Below are 18,973 nucleotides of genomic sequence, written 5' to 3'. Positions count from 1 at the left end.
GATCCACTTGATCTGATAAGATTCGCATCCAACAGCATTTATGGCAGATATAATCCGGAGTAACCCTTAAACTCCCACATCTGACAAGAAGTACATATCATTGCAAAGGCCATTTTTGCTCCTTCACAGTCTTCAGACTCAGAAAATAGCATCGTCTTATTCCTCCAGATACACTGTCCCATTTTAAATCAATAGCTATGGCATATATTGTAAGTTTAATCAAGACACTTATCTCCAAAAACATAATCAAGAAAGAATCCACTATACTCACTACTGCAGTTTTTTTCTTGGACAGACTTAAAACAACAATTAAATTATCTGTTTCTGTGCTGTGAATTTCACCAACTCTGCATGTCATAATTTTGTAGCTTGACTTAAAAACAAAATGATATTATGCTACCGAGACTTAAAAATCTAAATGAATCGGCCTAAACATCGAATATAATAGCTCCACTTTTATGGCTTACTTTTATGCTTCCTAAGCTATTGCTATAAAAATATTTTGTGAGGTATAGTGATTTTGGAATATAGATTTTAAATTGGCAGGCTATTGCTCAGTAATAATTTAACATCTGTTGTGCTTCTTGGTAAGAAAGTGTATTTACATCTACAGTTATCTAGCTGATGAAATTGTGCAGGCATGTTTATGGCTGTTCAGGTTGAGATAGCTAAGTGGTGGAAGATTTACAAGTGTCTTCAATTCTGAAATATTTCAGATCAATGCACACTATTTTTATTACATGTATTGCTTTAAATTAATAACCTTTTGTCAATCTTACAATTGATTTTTTAAAAAGTTCTATGTTTGAACTGAGTTTTATACTTTTTGTAGAGTTTTTGTAATCTTGCAGTTTGCATGGGAATGTTAGCATGTCATCTCAATGCAAGATTTTGTCACCAGGATTCTCTGCTACAGTAGTGCGATCAGGACTATTAATAAGCCCTTCGGACCATTGGTTTCTAGATTTTATTCCTGATCCAAGTCAAATTATTTGATCTCCATTAGGGCAGTAATTGTCACTTGGCTTTAATATCTTTAGAAAAGTGTTAGCCAGAGTTCCAATTCTATATGGTATTGTACTGACCTCTGCTGGAAAATGGCTGTGTCGATGTTGGATGAAAACAGGATCAAGTTGAACATAAAATGATTAACACAATAACAAAATGATTATATACCATGTTAAGTAATCTTTCAATGCTCTCTGTCTTAAAATTTACACTGGATGAATGATCGTAAGGTACAGCCTCTCGGGGTTGTTGGCACCAGTAGAACAAAACCGAAAGAATCAGCCCAAGGCTATAAAGGAGAAAATAAGTAATTCTGAATCCGATTTTGAAAACTGAGATTTCATGATATTATACTCTGCCATTTATTACTGTGCCATGTTGCTGTTCCTCTTCTAATAGGAAACACATCAGTTAAAATGCTAATTGTCTGTATTTAGCATTTAGATTGAATTGTGGCTATTCAAATTATCTTAGTCTTTGATCCAACCTTCAAAAAATAATTTATTATTATTTCAACATGGTAATTTCAGTATCCTAGACTGGATGGACTTGAAGTTTTTCTAGGCAAGATTATCCATTTGTTCCAGTTTTATGGTGTCCACTCATAATCACTCACTATCAACTGCATTGAAGCTGCACAACGGTTGTCGGGGACTTTGCAACCAAATTGACATGCATTTGAATCCATTGCCAGTAGGAAAAGGTTAATTCTGACTCTTGTTGGGGTTTCAAATTTTATTCTTTTGTTTGAGAAAAATTGTCTGCTCTGGATAGGATGTATCATAGGCAGAGATAACAAAAATTATAGCCTTTCAGTCTTGAGATATGTAGTAATGCCAGAGGACGGACTGACTGATTGCAAATTCTCCTGTTCAAAAAAAGAGAAGAGGTGTAAATGTGACTATTACAGGTCAGTCAGTCTAACATTAGTGATGGGAAAACTGAATCAAAAGTAGTTGATACTTAGAAAATAGGGGTCCATAAATGGTAGTCCGAATGATTTTTTTGAAAACAAATTGTATTTAACTGTTTTAATTGAGTTTTTTTAAGTAAGAGAGGATTGAGGAAGATAGTGTAATTGATGTGTGGAGCTTTCAAAGGCATTTGATAATCACATAATAGATTTGTTAGCAAAGTTGAAATTCTCAAGGGATTACAAAAGGAATAACATTCAGGATACAAAATTGGCTAAGGGGCAGAAAGTAATGGTGAACAGTTGCTTTCAGTCTGGAAAAATGTTTACATAGATGATCCCTAGACATTAGTATCAGGACAATTGCTCTGTTTGATGTATTTGAGAATACCAAGCATAATTTCTAAGTTTGCACTTGACATGAAACTTGCTACTATAAGAAATAGTGAGGAAGGTTGTATTGATGTATTGGGCAGGTACAATTTAATACAGAAAAGTGCAAAGTGATTCATTCCTTTTACAAGGAATAAGGAAAAATAAGATATACTGAATCGTATAATTTTTTACAGGTACAGGAAATAGAGAATAGAGAAAGGTGGTTCAACCTGAGGGTCACCACACCTCAGGTGAGCGGAGAGGTTGAGAAGGAAAATCCTTCACGATAACCTCAGCAAGTGCAGCAATATAAATTAAGGGTATATGTACTCAAACTTTTGAAGATGATAGTTTGACTTGAGACGCCTATTGGAAAACATATCAGATCTTAGGCTTCATGTACAGAAACACAAAATTGATAAACAGTTGTGATATTCCTTTACATACCAATAGTTAGACCTCAGACAGCGTATTGTGTCCAACTTTGGATACCATGATTAGGAGTGATATCAAGGTGTTGGAGAAGGTGCAGAATAGATTCACTAGAATGGTACCAGTGTTTAAAATTCCTGGTAGAATTGATTCCCTTAAATTAAAGTGTAATTTGATAGAAGTGTTCAAATTGGTTTGATAGCGTAATGAGAAACTGCTTCAAATGACAGAATGCTTGGTTACCATAGCTCACAGACCTAAGGTATTTGGTAAAAGAACCAGAAGAGAGATGAGGAGTTTTATTTTTACAACAGAATATTATCACATTGAATATGATTAGATTAGATTCCTTACAGTATGTTGCCAGATTCAATGATAATTTTGATAGAACGCAACAATTAATTCAAGGCGAATGTTGTGTAAATTAATAGGAAAAAATCAAGGGGATGTGACTAATTTAAATATATTTTCTTCAAAAGCCGACAAAGGCCAATGAGCTGACCAGCTGCTCCTGTGCTGTATTGTTCTGTGTGTTGATTACAATAATGTATGATTAGTGCAATTTCTGAATCCCCTTTTCTGTGTACACAGGTCACCGATTAATCAGAATTTATGAAATAAACCCCAAATACACCATCTAATTTTTGAGAAAATAGTATCCTCTTTGGATGATATTTGTGTTTTATTTTGCAGAAAAGGGAAAGAGGGAACAACGCTGCTTGATGATAAGATGCACATTGCACAGCAAAGGGAAAGATATAATGCCTATAGTATAGTAGTTGAAAAAGCACCAGTAGAAGACGGAGTCCAGTTTTATGCAGGCGACTATGATGATGAATATGATGACACTTATGATGGCAACCAAGTAGGAGCAAATGATGTGGATTCAGATGATGAACTAGTCAGTAGAAGGTAGGATGAACAAGTTGAATAACATTATTATAAAATGCACAGACCTAAATGTAGTTCTGACTTTAATGTACAGATTTTTCCTGAATTTATTTTACTATTAATGTTTTAACCTAACTGAACGTACTGTTATGACTTTTAATCATTATACTTGGACATTTTTACACAGTTTTAATATTTATGTTAGCAAGGTGCCCTTCTCATGTAAAATTCCAGCACCATATTTATTTGTCTCTCTGTCAAACTTCTGAAAAGTCCATAAGTAGAAATCAGCAGAGTTCCGAAAGGCGTGTATTAAAGTGCATGGGAGAACTTAAAAAGGAAATTAGGAAAGCAAAGTGTGCAGGAGAAAGTCTTAGTGCGTAGAATAGAAAAAAGCCAAAGGGTTTTTTAAGATATATAAAGAGCAAGGAAACAACAGGAAAAAAGTGGAGACTGTAGAGGTAATGTATATGTGGATTCAAAATATGGAAACACTTCTCCATGAAAACTTTGTTGGTCTTGATAATGAGAAAGGACAGTGCAGGTATAGATATCAGGATGGAGGACTGTGAACGATTAAAGAAATTTAACATAGTGAGAGAGAAGGTACTAGTGGGCTATGGCAGCTGTGGATAAATCTGCAGGCCCAAATGGCGTATTCCAAGCTGTTGATGGAGGTAAGGGAATGGACATTGGGAGCCCTGGCTATAATTTTCTATTCTTTTCTGGCCATGTGTTTGATAAATGTGATCAGTTTTTTTTGAAGAGGTAACTAGAAGTGTTAATGGCAGTGATTTTTATTGTCTGCATGGACTTTATGGTAAGGCATTTAATAAGATCCATTATGGCAGACTGGTCAAGAAAGTAAGAGCCCATGGCATGTTGGAACAAACATTTGCTGAGAGAGCAGGAAGCAGGAGTGATGTTGGAGGCATATTTTTATGATTGGAGTCTTATTTCTTATAGGGTTCTGCAGGGCTCAGTAATGGGGCCCTAGCTGTTTGTTGTATACATAAATGATTTGGACTTAATGTCAAGGTTACAAATAAAAGTTCGCAGATGATATAAATATTACAAGGGTGATAAGTAGTGAAGAGGATAGCTATAAACTGCAGGAGGATGTCCAAGGCATGCTTGAGTAGGTAGAGCAATGGCAAATAGAATTCAACCTGGAAAAGTGTAAGTTAATGCACTTATGAAGATCTAACAAAGTAAGGGATTATACTATAAATGCTAGGACCCTTGCAAATTACTGAAGACCAGAGGGTCTTTGGTATGCATTTTACAGATCCCTAAAGATAGCAGTGTGGATAGATGAGGTGGTTAGGAAAACATAACGAGATACTTAGCTTTATTAGCCAAGGCATAGAATACAAGAAGGGGCTATTGTTGGAACTGTATAAAATGCTTATAAAACCACAACTGGAGTGCTGTGTAACCTTCTAACCTGGTTGTCACATTATAGGAAGGATGTGATGGCATTAGGAGGTGCAGAGAAGATTTATATTCAATTTGTTCATGGGATATGAGCATCACTGGCTGAACCAACATTTATTAACTATCTCTAGTTGTCCTGGAGAAGACGGTGGTGGGCTGCCTTCTTTGAATTGCTGCTGTCCATTTGGTGGAGATAGACCTACAATGCTGTTAGGAGGAGATTTGACTTAGGGACAGTATTGGAATGACTATATTTCCAAGCACACTGATGAGTGACTTTGAGGGAAATGTGAGAGTGTTGGTATTTATTCTTCTAGTCCATCTTGTTTGTGGGTTTGGAAAATGCTGTCTAAAGACCTTTGATGAATTTCTGTAGCATATCCTATTGATTCTACACACTGCTGCTATTGAGTGATGTGCTGGAGAGAGTCAAAGCTTGTGGATGTGGAAAAGATTATGGGGAAATGAGTAGGAGAATGGCGCTGTGGATAGTATTTTGTGAGCTGATATCTGCATAAATAGTCAGTTGGTACCTGTACTATAAAACTCTATAATCGGATATATTTTTCTCTAGATAATTTTATTTCCTACATAGTATCTGCAGTAATAGTTTAATCTGAGATATAAGGTGTGCCAAGTTTATGTCAATTAAAATCAAGGGTACACTATGATATCCCAAAGCCAGTGTATTACCCAGTGATGTCAGAGTTTATTATTTGCCTTGTGATTTTTACCCCAGATATTTTAGACTTGTGGTAAAGTTTATGTTTGCCGATGAAACAAATTGTGTAAATAAAGGATATTGGGAAGAAGGTTGAATATTAACCATGGATTTGATGGGCTAATTACTTTGCTTTTGAGAGCAGATCGAGAGGCTGTGAATGTATACTTAATGAGCAACAAACAAAATTGGAGATTTCAATAACTTTGTTAAATTTGTACAGTACGACATGGTTCTAGTGAAAGCTGTCAATCTTGATTAGCTGATATTAGCTCTGTCTTCTCTGGAATCAAGAGAGGTCATGGTAGATTTCTCTAGCCTGGATGAGGAGTTTTGTGTTCCTGTGGTAGTATAACTGTTGAAAGGTGTCACGGCTTTTGAGAATATCGGGGCTTTTTAAATATGAACTGAGAAATTTGTAACAAGAAGTGTGAAGTTTAATGTTGTGAGACCTTGGGATGTTCAATTTTTGTATAGATGTTTTTGTGCATGTTCAAGAAGTACAAGTGATTTGGCAGTGGAGTTATAGAGTCATAGAGATGTACAGCATGGAAACCGAACCTTCAGTCCAACCTGTCCATGCTGACCAGATATCCCAACCCAATCTAGTCCCACCTGTCAACACCCTGCCCATATCCCTCCAAACCCTTTCTGTTCATATACCCATCCAAATGCCTCTTAAATGTTGTAATTGTACCAGCCTCCACCACATCCTCTGGCAGCTCATTCCATACACATACCACCCTCTGTGTGAAAACGTTGACCCTGAGGTCTCTTTTATATCTTTCCCCTCTCACCCTAAACCTATGCCCTCTTGTTCTGGACTCCCCGACCCCAGGGAAAAGACTTTGTCTATGTACCCTATCCATGCCCCTCATAATTTTGTAAACCTCTTTAAGGTCACCCCTCAGCCTCTGATGCTCCAGGGAAAACAGCCCCAGCCTGTTCAGCCTCTCCCTATAGCTCAAATCCTCCAACCCTGGCAACATCCTTGTAAATCTCTTCTGAACTCTTTCAAGTTTCACAACATCTTTCCGATAGGAAAGAGACCAGAATTGCATGCAATATTCCAACAGTTGCCTAACCAATGTCCTGTACAGCCACAACATGACCTCCCAACTCCTGTACTCAATACTCTGGCCGATAAAGGAAAGCACACCAAACGCCGCCTTCACTATCCTATCTACCTGCGACTCCACTTTCAAGGAGCTATGAGCTTTCAACCCAAGGTCTCTTTTTTTTTTTCAGCAACTCCCTAGGACCTTACCATTATGTGTATAAGTCCTGCTAAGATTTGCTTTCCCAAAATACAGCACCTCGCATTTATCTGAATTAAACTCCATCTGCCACTTCTCAGCCCATTGGCCCATCTGGTCAAGATCCTGTTGTAATCTGAGGTAACTCTCTTCGCTGTCCACTAAACCTCCAATTTTGGTGTCCTCTGCAAACTTACTAACTGTACCTCTTATGCTCGCATCCAAATCATTTATGTAAATGACAAAAAGTAGAGGACCCAGCACCGATCCTTGTGGCACTCCACTGGTCAAAGGCCTCCAGTCTAAAAAACAGCCCTCCACCACCACCCTCTGTCTTCTACCTTTTGAGCCAGTTCTGTATCCAAATGGCTAGTTCTTCTTGTATTCCATGAGATCCAACTTTGCTAATCAGTCTCCCATGGGGAACCTTGTCAAACACCTTACTGAAGTCCATATAGATCACATCTACTGCCAGTTTTCTGGCACCTCACCTGTGACTATTGATGATACAAATATCTCCGCAAGAGGCCCAGCAATCACTTCTCTAGCTTCCCACAGACTTCTCGGGTACACCTGATCACAGGCCCAGCACTTCCTTCTCTGTAATCTGGACATTTTGCGAGATGTCACCATCTATTTCCCTACAGTCTATATTTTCCATATCCCTTTCCACAGTAAATACTGATGCAAAATACTCATTTAATATCTCCCCCATTTTCTGCAGCTCCACACAAAGGCCACCTTGCTGATCTTTGAGGGGTCCTATTCGCTCCGTAGTTACCCTTTTGTCCTTAATGTATTTGTAAAAACCCTTAGTATCATTTTCTCTCTTAAACTGTTTCAATTGAATCTAATTTTATTTAAATAGTCAATGGTTCCATTATGTTTCTTTGACTTCATAAATTTCCTGGTTACATATTTCTAGAATAAGAAAATTAAGGCAGAGTTAAAATTGGGCACCTGCAGTTGCGTAATTTATCAGAATTCTTTTGAGGAAGTAACAAGCATAAAGGGTAAAGACAGGTTGTAATATATTTGGATTTTCACAAGACATTGATAAGGTACCACGTTCAGGCTACTTAATAAACTAAGAGCCCATGATGTTGAATAGATGATTGGCCAACTCTCGATGACAAAGTTGGGGGGGGGCGGGGTGGTGCAGATTTCAGGATGGCAACCTGTAATTGATGTGCCACAGGGATTAATTATTTACATATGTATATTTTTTATATATACCACATATAGATGATTTGGAGGAGATGGATGAATGTATTATCATCACGTTTGCAGGTAACACATAGGTGGGAAGGTAAGTGGTGAGGATGGCACAAAGTCTGCAGAAGAATATAGATCTGATGTAGCCTGGGAAAATGTGAGGTTCTGTATTTGGCTGGAAGTATGGAGGAGCTGAATTTTATTTAAATAGAGAATGGCTGCACAAATAATTTGAAAGTTCTTGTGCATAAATCGCAAAAGGTTAATGTACTAATAGGGAAGGCAAGGACATAGAGTTTCAGAATCTGAGGAAAGATGTACTGGCATTGGAGGCAGTCCGGAGAAAGTTCACTAGGTTGATACCAGCTCTGGTGGGACTATCGTAAGAAAAGAGTTGTTTATTCATTTATTGATTGTCACGTGTATTTTATTATAAAATGCAGTTCAGCCTGTACTCATTGGCGTATAGAATAATGAGAGGCAACCTTGTTGAAACATACAGATTCCTTAGGAAACATGACAGGATAGATGAAGAAAATTTTTTGCCCTGCAGGACAGTCTCAGACGAAAGGGCATAGGGTCAGAATAAAGGATCACCCCATTAAGGCAGAGATAAGGTGGGTAGTAAATCTGTAGAATTCTTCTCCACAGTCTGTATGGTGGGCAGACTCAATTGGCTGAATAGTCTACTGTATTGTGGTCTTAACCATGCTTTTATAATATATTAATTCAGCTGGTTGTTTTTCACCCTCTAGATAGGATTTTTAAAAATGGACAAGTGTATTAATTGCTATGTTAATTTCACAAATAAAAGTATCAACTACAGACATATCATAATTCACTGTTTTTCCAAGACCATTTACAACCCCTCGAATCTTAAGACAAAAAGAGGATGAGGAGGAAGATGATGATGAATCTGAAGAGGAAGTACCAAAGGTAATCCAACTCAGTAATGACATCTAATACATTGGGATTTGCTCGTTTATGGAAGCCAATATGTACAACAGTATTTTTTATTCAGAATTTGTTTTGCTAAAGGAGGATGGTTCTCGGTGGAATTTCTTTTAAAATCCTAGGACTTTATGCAGTGTTTATGACAATCTGCATCAAATTGCTACAGGTTGCACTTACAACTGAAAATCCTTTGAAACCGTTGTTTCTATGCCTGAAACTGTCTCCCCTAATCATTCCTATTCAGTGGGTTATTTGGGAAGCCTATCATACAGAATTTTGAAAATTTCATTAATTACTTCACTTGCTGATTTCATGTTTATAGTACATCTATATTTTGAAAGTCTGAATTTCCTTTTAAAATATTTATTTCAAAATTATTTTACTTGAAATCTGACTTGTTCCTCTTATGCAACAGTTTAAAAAGAAAAGTTCTTTATTACACAATTGAGATTACTTTTCTTCAAAAGTCGTCACTTCTTTTTACAATCATGCTGATGTGCAGATTAATCTTTGCTTCAATTTTGGCCATTTGGCTAAAATGCAATGCAGTATAAATCTTTCCCATTCTGTGAAAAAAATACTTTAATCTTTTGAAGATGAGGGTGTAACAAGAGTCATTCATATTCATTTTGTTAAATTAGTCATTCACTTGGGAGCGGCCATATTACTTTACTCTTTTCTGAGGGAAATATCTATGAACAGAGAAAAATGTAACTGGTAGTCTGTTGTCATTTCTAATTTTAAAAAAACTTCTTTGAAAAATCACTTGTCCAATTTTTTCCAATATATTCGGCACCTTTGCTAGTACTAGTCATTATTATTACCATCTCATGCACATTGAACCAATAACTTTATTGTGGTGTCCAGCCAAAATACTTATAAAACTTTTTTTTTAAACACCTCTCTGGCCTAAATCATGATCATATTTGACTGTGCTGACTATGAATGTAACTTCAGGTTGGTCAGTCAAGTATCAGTGTTCATTCTTATATCAATTTCACTCTAAATAAAGCCATTATGAAGCATGTCTCAAAACTAATGATGCTTATGAAAGTTGTCTAGCAAGCAACCAAAGGTCTATTTTTGTTCATATAAATAAGATTATGCCAATATTGAAAATAGAGAAAACTGTAACGATGTTGTAATTTCTAGGAGGAAATTCCAAAGAGAGATCTGTTTGTACAGGACCCAGCATTGCTGAGGGAAAGAGCAGAGGCAAGACGTGCTACCTTTAATGCCAGAAGAGGGTAAGAATCTAAGCAATAAGAATACTTTTATAAACATTTTGAAACAGAATTGCTTAGTCACAAGTCTAGATGTTTATAAACTTATTAATCTGTCTTGGCTCTTGATTATTCTTTCTTTAACTATACTTCGTTGGTTCTAAGCCCATTTCTCATGTGAATATCTGAGTGTCAAAGAAGATAACAAACTAACTATTGTCCCAGGCATAGGTATGAATAATAGCTTCCATTATTGGCTTCAAGCTCCTGCTGGCACTGATTTACAAGTCAATCTTTTGCATTGGACACATCCATCTCCATCGGTCAAGGTTATTCAAAGATGCTAGACCATTTAAGTTTAATACTTAAAATCCTGAAACTATGTTTATATAAGCAACATTTAGCTTAACCAAAAAAATCCAGCTTAATTCTGGTAATTCTTTAAATACTTTGGGATGTATCTCTATTAAGTGTGCGCAAAGGGAAATAATTGCATCTCCCTACAGGGATTACTAGATTTCTCATTTGCACTCACATTGTTGGTAGGAAGTCTGGATTAATGAATAGCATTTAGGAAATTCATTGTGTAATACATTAGAAATCCAGTTCATTCCTACACTACCTTTTCCATATCTTTCTTCTCCTCCCCATAATTATCCAATTGTGACTAAATAAGTATAGTTGATTTCTCTAATAGAAGAAAAGCGAATTGTCTAACTTGATCAATTAACTGCTGTCTAAATGTATTGCTTTACAGGTTCAAATATGACAATAGCACTGTTGTGGGAAATTCAAGGGGCCAAGGGCAATCAAAAGAAACACTAATGGAGAGAAGAAAAAAAGAGGCTAATAAATCCCTTCGATCTAATCATAATCGGCGATCACTTGCAGATAGGAAGAGGAACAAAGGAATGATTCCATCTTAATTTTTTTCTCATTTTTCCCTCCATTACAAACATGCTTGCCTCCAGTGGCCACTTCCAGCTAGTAAAATTTCCTTTCTCAAGCAAGAATAGCCAGACGTGATGCACAGTAAGGCATATCCATTCTTCTCCTCAGAAAAAAAAGTTCCAATCTCTGAAATATTTCGCCTCATAATTTCTCATGTCAGTTGGCCAATTTGTCTTCTGTTGGTGTGCAGTTTGGATGAAAAGTCAAAACAACTGAAATAAACATTGATACAGTTAGATTATCAGCTCTTGCATAGCTGGAGTAGTCATCTTTTGCTTATTTACTGATACTGAAATGGAGTTGCTGAATGTTTCAGTCCCTCTGCTTATTTGGTTATGCTCGAGTCTGCCTGCAATATATTTAACACCTCTAAACATTATCACTGAACTACTGCAAAATCTAGCAACTGCGTTGATTGAAAGTTTGTTTTTAATGAGAAAAAATATTTTTTGAATGTTTTCTTTTGGTGTATTACCAGAATTTTTGGAGCCCCAAAAAAATTTCCATAAATCTTGCTGTCTGATCTTTCACTGGTGTTGTGTGCTGTGATGGGTTTGCACAACTTGACCCAATCAGCCTAGGTGTCTGGACAATTGAAAACATCTTAACCATTTGCTTCATGATTTATTTTAGAGAAGATATTGATGCAGATACATGGCAGAGCACATTTGCATTATGATGACATCATTGAAATGTGAAAGCAAAAATGAAATGAAGGTTGAAATAGATTTTTCCTTAAATTGAGGATAATTTCAGCATGCAGACTGTAGATAATGTCCACAGGTCATAATTTTTAACTCTTTACTGTTGAGGCCACAGCAGCATCAGAAACATCACTTATATAGTGCACTATTGCTTGTTTTGCACAATCTTGATTCCTTTTTAGTTTGGAATATTTACATAACCCACCGTCTTTACTTAAACCAATTTATTAGAGTGTAATTTAAAATATCTAAATATAAATGTTCATGAGGAATTTTCAAATAAAGACAGCCATTGGTCAGTGTGTGGCAGTTTTTCTTTTTTCAGTTGATATTTATTTTCTAACCCGAGATGTCCTGAAAAAAATGGAGTGGCTTGGTTCACCCTCTTCACAGGCCATTTAAGGCTTAATCATCATTTATTCAGATTTAATTGCTATAGATCTACTTTCTGCTGGAAATGGTAATAAACAGTTGCCATATCTTTAAAAAAAACATTTGCTAATTCAGAGGACGATGCTGCAGGGGTACAAGAAAAGATTGAGGTATAGAAACTAGATAGAGCAAACATACAGGTAGTTCTTGTATAAAGCGTGTTTTGGCAGTGTGATTTGGCTAGAGTTAAGGAATGATATTTTTGAGAACACTTACCTCTTTGCAATAGTGCAATTCCAGCAGCGATCATTTTGCACGCTTCCTCCTGCATGTGCACCAATGTCAGCTGCCATCAGAACATGAGGTATAGTACTATATGTTGAGCAGCCTCATCTCAAGCATGGCACGGTGGTTAACACTGCTGCCTCACAGTGCCAGAGACCCAGGTTCAATTCCCACCTCAGGCAACTGTCTGTGTGGAGTTTGCACATTCTCCCCGTCACTGTGTGGGTTTCCTCCCACAGTCCAAAAATGTGCAGATTAGGTGAATTAGCCATGCTAAATTGCCCATAGTGTTAGGTGAAGGGGTAAATGTAGGGGGATGGGTCTGGGTGGGTTGCTCTTCGGAGGCTCGGTGTGGATTTTTTGGACCAAAGGCCCTATTTCCACACTTTAAGTAATATAATCTAATAAACGTTCATTGCTTTCCTTCGGATACAAGAATATTTTTGTATAATTCCTTCAGGACTGCATTACTCTTATACATACTATTTGCCTTTCTAATTTATTCTTGTACCTGCATATCACACAATCTACTCCTAAATTATGCCTCTCTACTTTTGCGAAAAGAAAATTGACAAGAATGTCAGCAAGAGGCATCATGGTGATAAAATTGCAGATGGTGAATGCAAAAGAAAGGCTATCATGTTGGAAGAGAAGCTAAATGTTATAAAGTGTTTTGAGCGTAAGGAAATAACATGTTATATAGCTCGCTTAACAGGAAGGACAGAGTCTACCTTACGCACCGTTAGAGGCAATGCTGAAAAGATTAAGGCAATCAGTATTGCTGGAACAAGTCTGAGTGCCAGCAAATCTGAGAGGTCATGGCTAAAGGAACTTGAGATGGAGTGGCTTCTAAGTGTTGGGATAGAAGATCAAACAAAAATGTAATCTGAGACAACCTTTCTCACCATAAAAGAGAAAACCTTGCCCATTTATGAAGAACTAAATAAAAATACTGAAAATCCTGCAGATGTGCCTGCCTTTAGTTCTAGCAATAGTGGTTGGCTGGTTTGAAGAACCGTTATGCACTGCATTAATGTAAAATTAATTGGTGAATCTGCCTGCTCAGACTAGGAGCGTACGCTGGCATTTTCTCCCGTAGTCCAAGGTATTAAAGGATATGAACCATCAAAGGAGCTCCCAAAAATCAAAGAGCATTGTGCTGCCTTTGCAACGCAGATTGGCTTTGAAGAAGTGGAAAGCGAGGATATTGAAGAGTTGCTTGAGTCCTACTGCCAAGACCTAGCTGATCTACAACAGCTTTTTGCTGACAGGGAAGTAGCATCTGGAGATTAGAAAAAAATGTCCAGGATGCATCACCACAAGAGCCTTCCACTTTTCTATCCTGAAGGAAAGTTGAGAGGCAGTTGCAGTTCTTGGAGGACAATGATTACAATGCAGAACACAGCAGGGTAGCAGTTCATTCAATAAGGTATCATCTGGCGCCCAATGAACAGCTTCTTCAAGACAGAAGAAAGAGGGTAAGGCAGCAAAATCTGGATGTCTCCAAGAAACGGTCAGAAGACAATCAACCAAAGCCATCCACACCTGCAACCACAACTGCACCTGCAGATGATGATGTTGACCCTCTGTCCTTGTATTAATATTTTTTTTCAATGGAATGTTTAAATTTACTTTGTTTCATGAATAAATATGAATTCAGGTTGCGCTATACTTTGTGTTAAGCTTTGGGTGATTTTTGCTGGTCTGCCCCTTATTAGTAAATTTTCTAACCCATCCTTCTATGCCCTCATCCAGGTCATTTATAAAAATGACAAACAGTGGACCCAAAACAGATTCTTGTGGTACACTACTAGTAACTGAACTCCAGGATGAACATTTCCCATGAACCCCCATCCTGACTTCTTTCAGCTAGCTAATTTCTGATCCAAACTGCTAAATTAACCTCAATCCATGCCTCCATACTTTGTGCAGTAGCCTACTGTGGGAACCTTACCAAACACCTTACTGAAATCCATATACAACACATCAACCGCTTTACCCTCATCCACTGTTTGATCACCTTATCAAAGAACTCTAGGTTTGTGAGGCATGATCTATCCTTCACAAAACCATGTTGATTATCCCTATTCAACTTATTCCTTTTTAGGGTGTAGGTTTGCTCGCTGAGCTGTAGGTTTGATATCCAGACGTTTCATTACCTGGCGAGGTAACATCATCAGTGGCGACCTCCAAGTGAAGCGAAACTGTTGTCTCCTGCTTTCTATTTATATGTTTGTCCTGGATGGGGTTCCTGGGGTTTGTGGTGATGTCATTTCCTGTTTGTTTTCTGAGGGGTTGATAGATGGTATCTAGATCTATGTGCTTGTTTATGGCATTGTGGTTGGAGTGCCAGGCCTCTAGGAATTCTCTGGCATGTGTTTGCACAGCCTGTCTGAGGATAGATGTGTTGTCCCAGTCGAAATGGTGTTTTTTTTCATCCTTGTGTAGGGCTATGAGGGAGAGGGGGGTCATGTCTTTTTGTGGCTAGCTGGTGTTCATGAATCCTGGTGTCTAACTTTCTTCCTGTTTGTCCTACATAGTGTTTGTGGCAGTCCTTGCATGGAATTTTATAGATGACGTTGGTTTTGTCCATGGTTTGTACTGGGTCTTTTAAGTTTGCTAGTTTTTGTTTGAGAGTGTTGAAAGCAGGAGACAACAGCTTCGCTTCACTTGGAGGTCGCTACTGATGATGTTACCTAGCCAGGTAATGAAAAGTCTGGATATCAAACCTACAGCTCAGCGAGCAAACCTACACCCTAAACCTCAACCTGAACTACAAACCTTCACAAACCTTATTCCTTTTTAGATGATTATAAATTTTATCTCTTATAACCTTTTCCAACACTTTACTCATAACAGAGGTAAGGCACACTGGTCTATAATTACCAGGGTTATCTCTACTCCCCTTCCTTAACAAGGAGACATTTGTTATCCACCAGTCTTCTGGCACTACTCCTGTAGACAATGACGACAAAGACCAAAGCCAAATACTCTGCAATCTCCTCCCTGGCTTCTCAGTGGATCCTAGGATAAATCTCATGCAGCCCAGGGGACTTGTCTATTTTCACACTTCCCAGAATTATTAACACCACCTCCTTTTGAACCTCAATCCCAATTAGTCTAATAGCCTGTATCTCAGTATTCTCAACAACATTGTCTTTTTCCATTGTGAATACTGATGAAAAATATTCATTTAGCGCTTCCCCAATCTCTTTGGACTCCACGCACAACTTCTCCCTACTGTCCTTGACTGGCCCTATTCTTAATCTAGTTATTCTTTTATTTCTGATATATCTTTAGGAAGTTTTAGGATTTTCCTTGATTTTATCTGCCAATGACTTCTCATGTCCCCTCCTGCCTCTTCTTCGCGCTCTCTTTAGATCTTTCCTGGCTAACTTATAATTCTAAAGTGCCCTAACTGAGCCTTCATGTCTCATCCTAACATCAGCCTTTTTCTTCCTCTTGACGAGATTCAACTTTAGTAAACCACAGCTCCCTTGCTCAACCACTTCCTCTCTGCATGACAGGTACATTCTTATCAAGGACAGAGTATCTGTTCCTTGAATAAGCTCCACATTTCAATTGTCCACCCCCTTCAGTTTCTTTCCTCATCCTATGCATTCTTAAACTTGCCTACTCTCATCATAATTACCTTTCCCCTAGCAATAACTCTTGTTCTGCAGTATATAGCTATCCCTTTCCATTGCTAAAGTAAACATAACTGAATTGTGGTTACTATAACTAAAGTGCTCACCCACCTCCAAATCTTAACACCTGGTTGGATTCATTACCCAGTACCAAATCCAATGTGGCATTGCCACTTGTTGGCCTCAACATACTGTGTCAGGAAACCTTCCTATACACATTGGACAAAAACTGAACCATCTAAAGTACTTGAACTATAGTATTTCCAGTCAATATTTTGAAAGTTGAAGCCCTTCATAACAACTACACTGTTACACTCATTCCTATCCAGAATCAGCTTTGCTATCCTTTTTTTCTACATCACTGGAACTATTCAGAAGCCTATAGAAAACTACCAACAAGGTGACCTCTCCTTTCTTATTTCTAACCTCAGCCCACACTACCTCAGTAGATGAGTCCTCAAATGTCCTTTCTGCCACCGTAATACTGTCCTTGACTAATAATGTCACACCTCCCCCTCTACTACCATCTCTGAAACATCTAAATCCCAGAACCTGCAACAACCATTCCTGTCTCAGCTGTATCCATGTTTCCAAAATGGCCACAACATTGATGTCCCAGGTACTAAGCTATGCTGCAAGTTCACCTACCTTATTCTGGATGCTCCTGGCGTTGAAGTGGACACATTTCAAACGACCTTCCTGCTTACTGGTGCACTCTTGCAACCTTGAAACCTTATTTCTGACCTCACTACTCTCCACCTCCTCGACACTGGAACTACAGTTTAGGTTCCCAACCCTCCATGTCCCTTCTGAATTGTTTAAACCCTCCTGAAGAGCATTAGCAAATAGTTCCCCCACCCCCCACTTGGGAGACAACACACCAACTGTGAGTCTCTCTTGTTCTCACAGAACCTCCTATTTGTCTCTTTAACTATGGAGTCCCCAGTGACTAATGCTCTGCCCTTTTTCCCCCTTTCCCTTTTGAGCAACAGGCACAGACTCTGTGCCAGAGACCTGTATCCCATGGCTTACAACTGGCAAGTTGTTCCTCCCCCCCCCCCCCCCCCCCCCCAACAACAGTATCCAAAACTGCATACTTGTTATTGAGGGGAATGGCCACAAGGGTCTGCCAGTTCCCTTTCCAACCCCTGACTGTAACCCACCTGTTGTCTTGTACCTGAGGTGTGACTACCTCTCTGTAACTCCTCTCAAATAACCCCCTCCACCTCCCGAATGATCTGAAGTTCATCCAGCACCAGTTCCCTAACTCAGTTTGAGGAGCTGGCATTGAGTGCACTTTCGCAGATGAAGTCAATAGGGACACTAGTGATGACCCTTGCCTCCCACATTCTGCAGGAGGAACATTCAACTGCCCTTACCTCCATTCTCGCTATTCTAAATTCACAAAAAGACCGCTGAAAAATAAAATTTAAAAACTGGTTACCTTATCAATCCGGCACACAATCCTTTTTGTTGGTAAGATGAGGAGGGGTGGGAGACAGTACCTAAACAGTGTTTGAGGTAACGGAACCGCCCAAATATATTACTTCACTGCTCACCATGCGCTCTGTCTATTCACGAGGTTAAGTTTTTAAATCAGTGATTCACCTTCCGGCAGCCCTGTGGTCCTCGCTCCCACTCTGCCTGCTGCTTAACACATTTAGGTAGGCTCATTTCATACTTTTAAGTTACAAAACTAAACAGTTTTAAAATACTGGCTGTGGTTTTATAGCATATGCTAATGTAAAAAGATGCCACATAGCTAATTGACAGAGTTAGCAGTTACTGCCTTTGCTATTGAATTCACATATCGTTGGACATCAGAGTGCATCTGGGAAAATTTTAAAAACTGAAATTCACAACTGATCTAGGAGGAACCTGTCTGTAAGAGGTTATAGCACAGAAGCAGATAAGCACGGCCTTAAAATAAGTCTGCAGTAGTGAGTAGAGTGGGTTCTTTCTTGATTAAACTTCAAATATAAGCCATTGGTATTAATTTAACCTGGAACAACATTTTGTAGAGGAATACAATAGTGCTATTTTCTGGGTCTGTAGATTGAAAGAAGCAAAAATGGCCCTTAGTAGAGTGATATGCTCTTCTTGTGGGATGTGGGAGTTTAGGGGTTACTGAGGATTATATCTGCAATAAATGCTGTTGGTTGCAAATCCAATCAGATCGAATGGATGGGTTGGAGAGGCAGTTAGAGGCAATGAGAAGTGTACAAGAGCAAGGGAATGTGATGGATGGCAATTATAGGAAGGCGGGAGAAGACTCAGATACAGTCACATAGATGGGTTAACTCCAGGAAAGGTAAGGAGAGGTAGGCAGGTAGTGCAGAAGTCATCTGTAGCTCATCCCCTTTCAAATAAGTATGCTGTTTTGTAAAACGTAGGGGGTGATGGATTCTCAGGGGAATGTAGCGCGAACAGCCAAGTTTTTGGTGTTGAGACTGGCTCCAATGTAATGAGGTACGTCGGGTTTCAAGTGATCGATCGTGTTAGGGGACTCTAGTCCGAGGTACAGACAGACGTTTCTGTGGCCAGCAGTGAAAAATCAGAATGGTGTGTTGCTTCCCTGGTGCGGGGATC

At 38.5% G+C, this 18,973-nt stretch overlaps 1 protein-coding gene across 2 annotated transcripts in view; it reads left to right on the top strand.

The window, feature by feature from the left end:
* ascc2 (activating signal cointegrator 1 complex subunit 2) overlaps positions 1 to 14,408 on the top strand; it is a 61,779-nt gene extending 47,371 nt beyond the window's left edge. For both annotated transcript variants that reach the window (XM_072587374.1, XM_072587373.1), the window contains exons 16-19: positions 3,422 to 3,640; positions 9,103 to 9,184; positions 10,355 to 10,449; positions 11,183 to 14,408. In XM_072587374.1, the coding sequence (XP_072443475.1) occupies positions 3,422 to 3,640; positions 9,103 to 9,184; positions 10,355 to 10,449; positions 11,183 to 11,351 (565 nt within the window). In that variant the 3' untranslated portion in view covers positions 11,352 to 14,408. The remainder of the gene's footprint in view (positions 1 to 3,421; positions 3,641 to 9,102; positions 9,185 to 10,354; positions 10,450 to 11,182) is intronic.
* The last annotated feature ends 4,565 nt before the right edge of the window (positions 14,409 to 18,973 follow it).

Source organism: Chiloscyllium punctatum, chromosome 17, assembly GCF_047496795.1.
Source record: "Chiloscyllium punctatum isolate Juve2018m chromosome 17, sChiPun1.3, whole genome shotgun sequence".
Lineage (NCBI taxonomy): Eukaryota > Metazoa > Chordata > Chondrichthyes > Orectolobiformes > Hemiscylliidae > Chiloscyllium > Chiloscyllium punctatum.
This window is presented reverse-complemented; position numbering and strand designations above follow the sequence as displayed.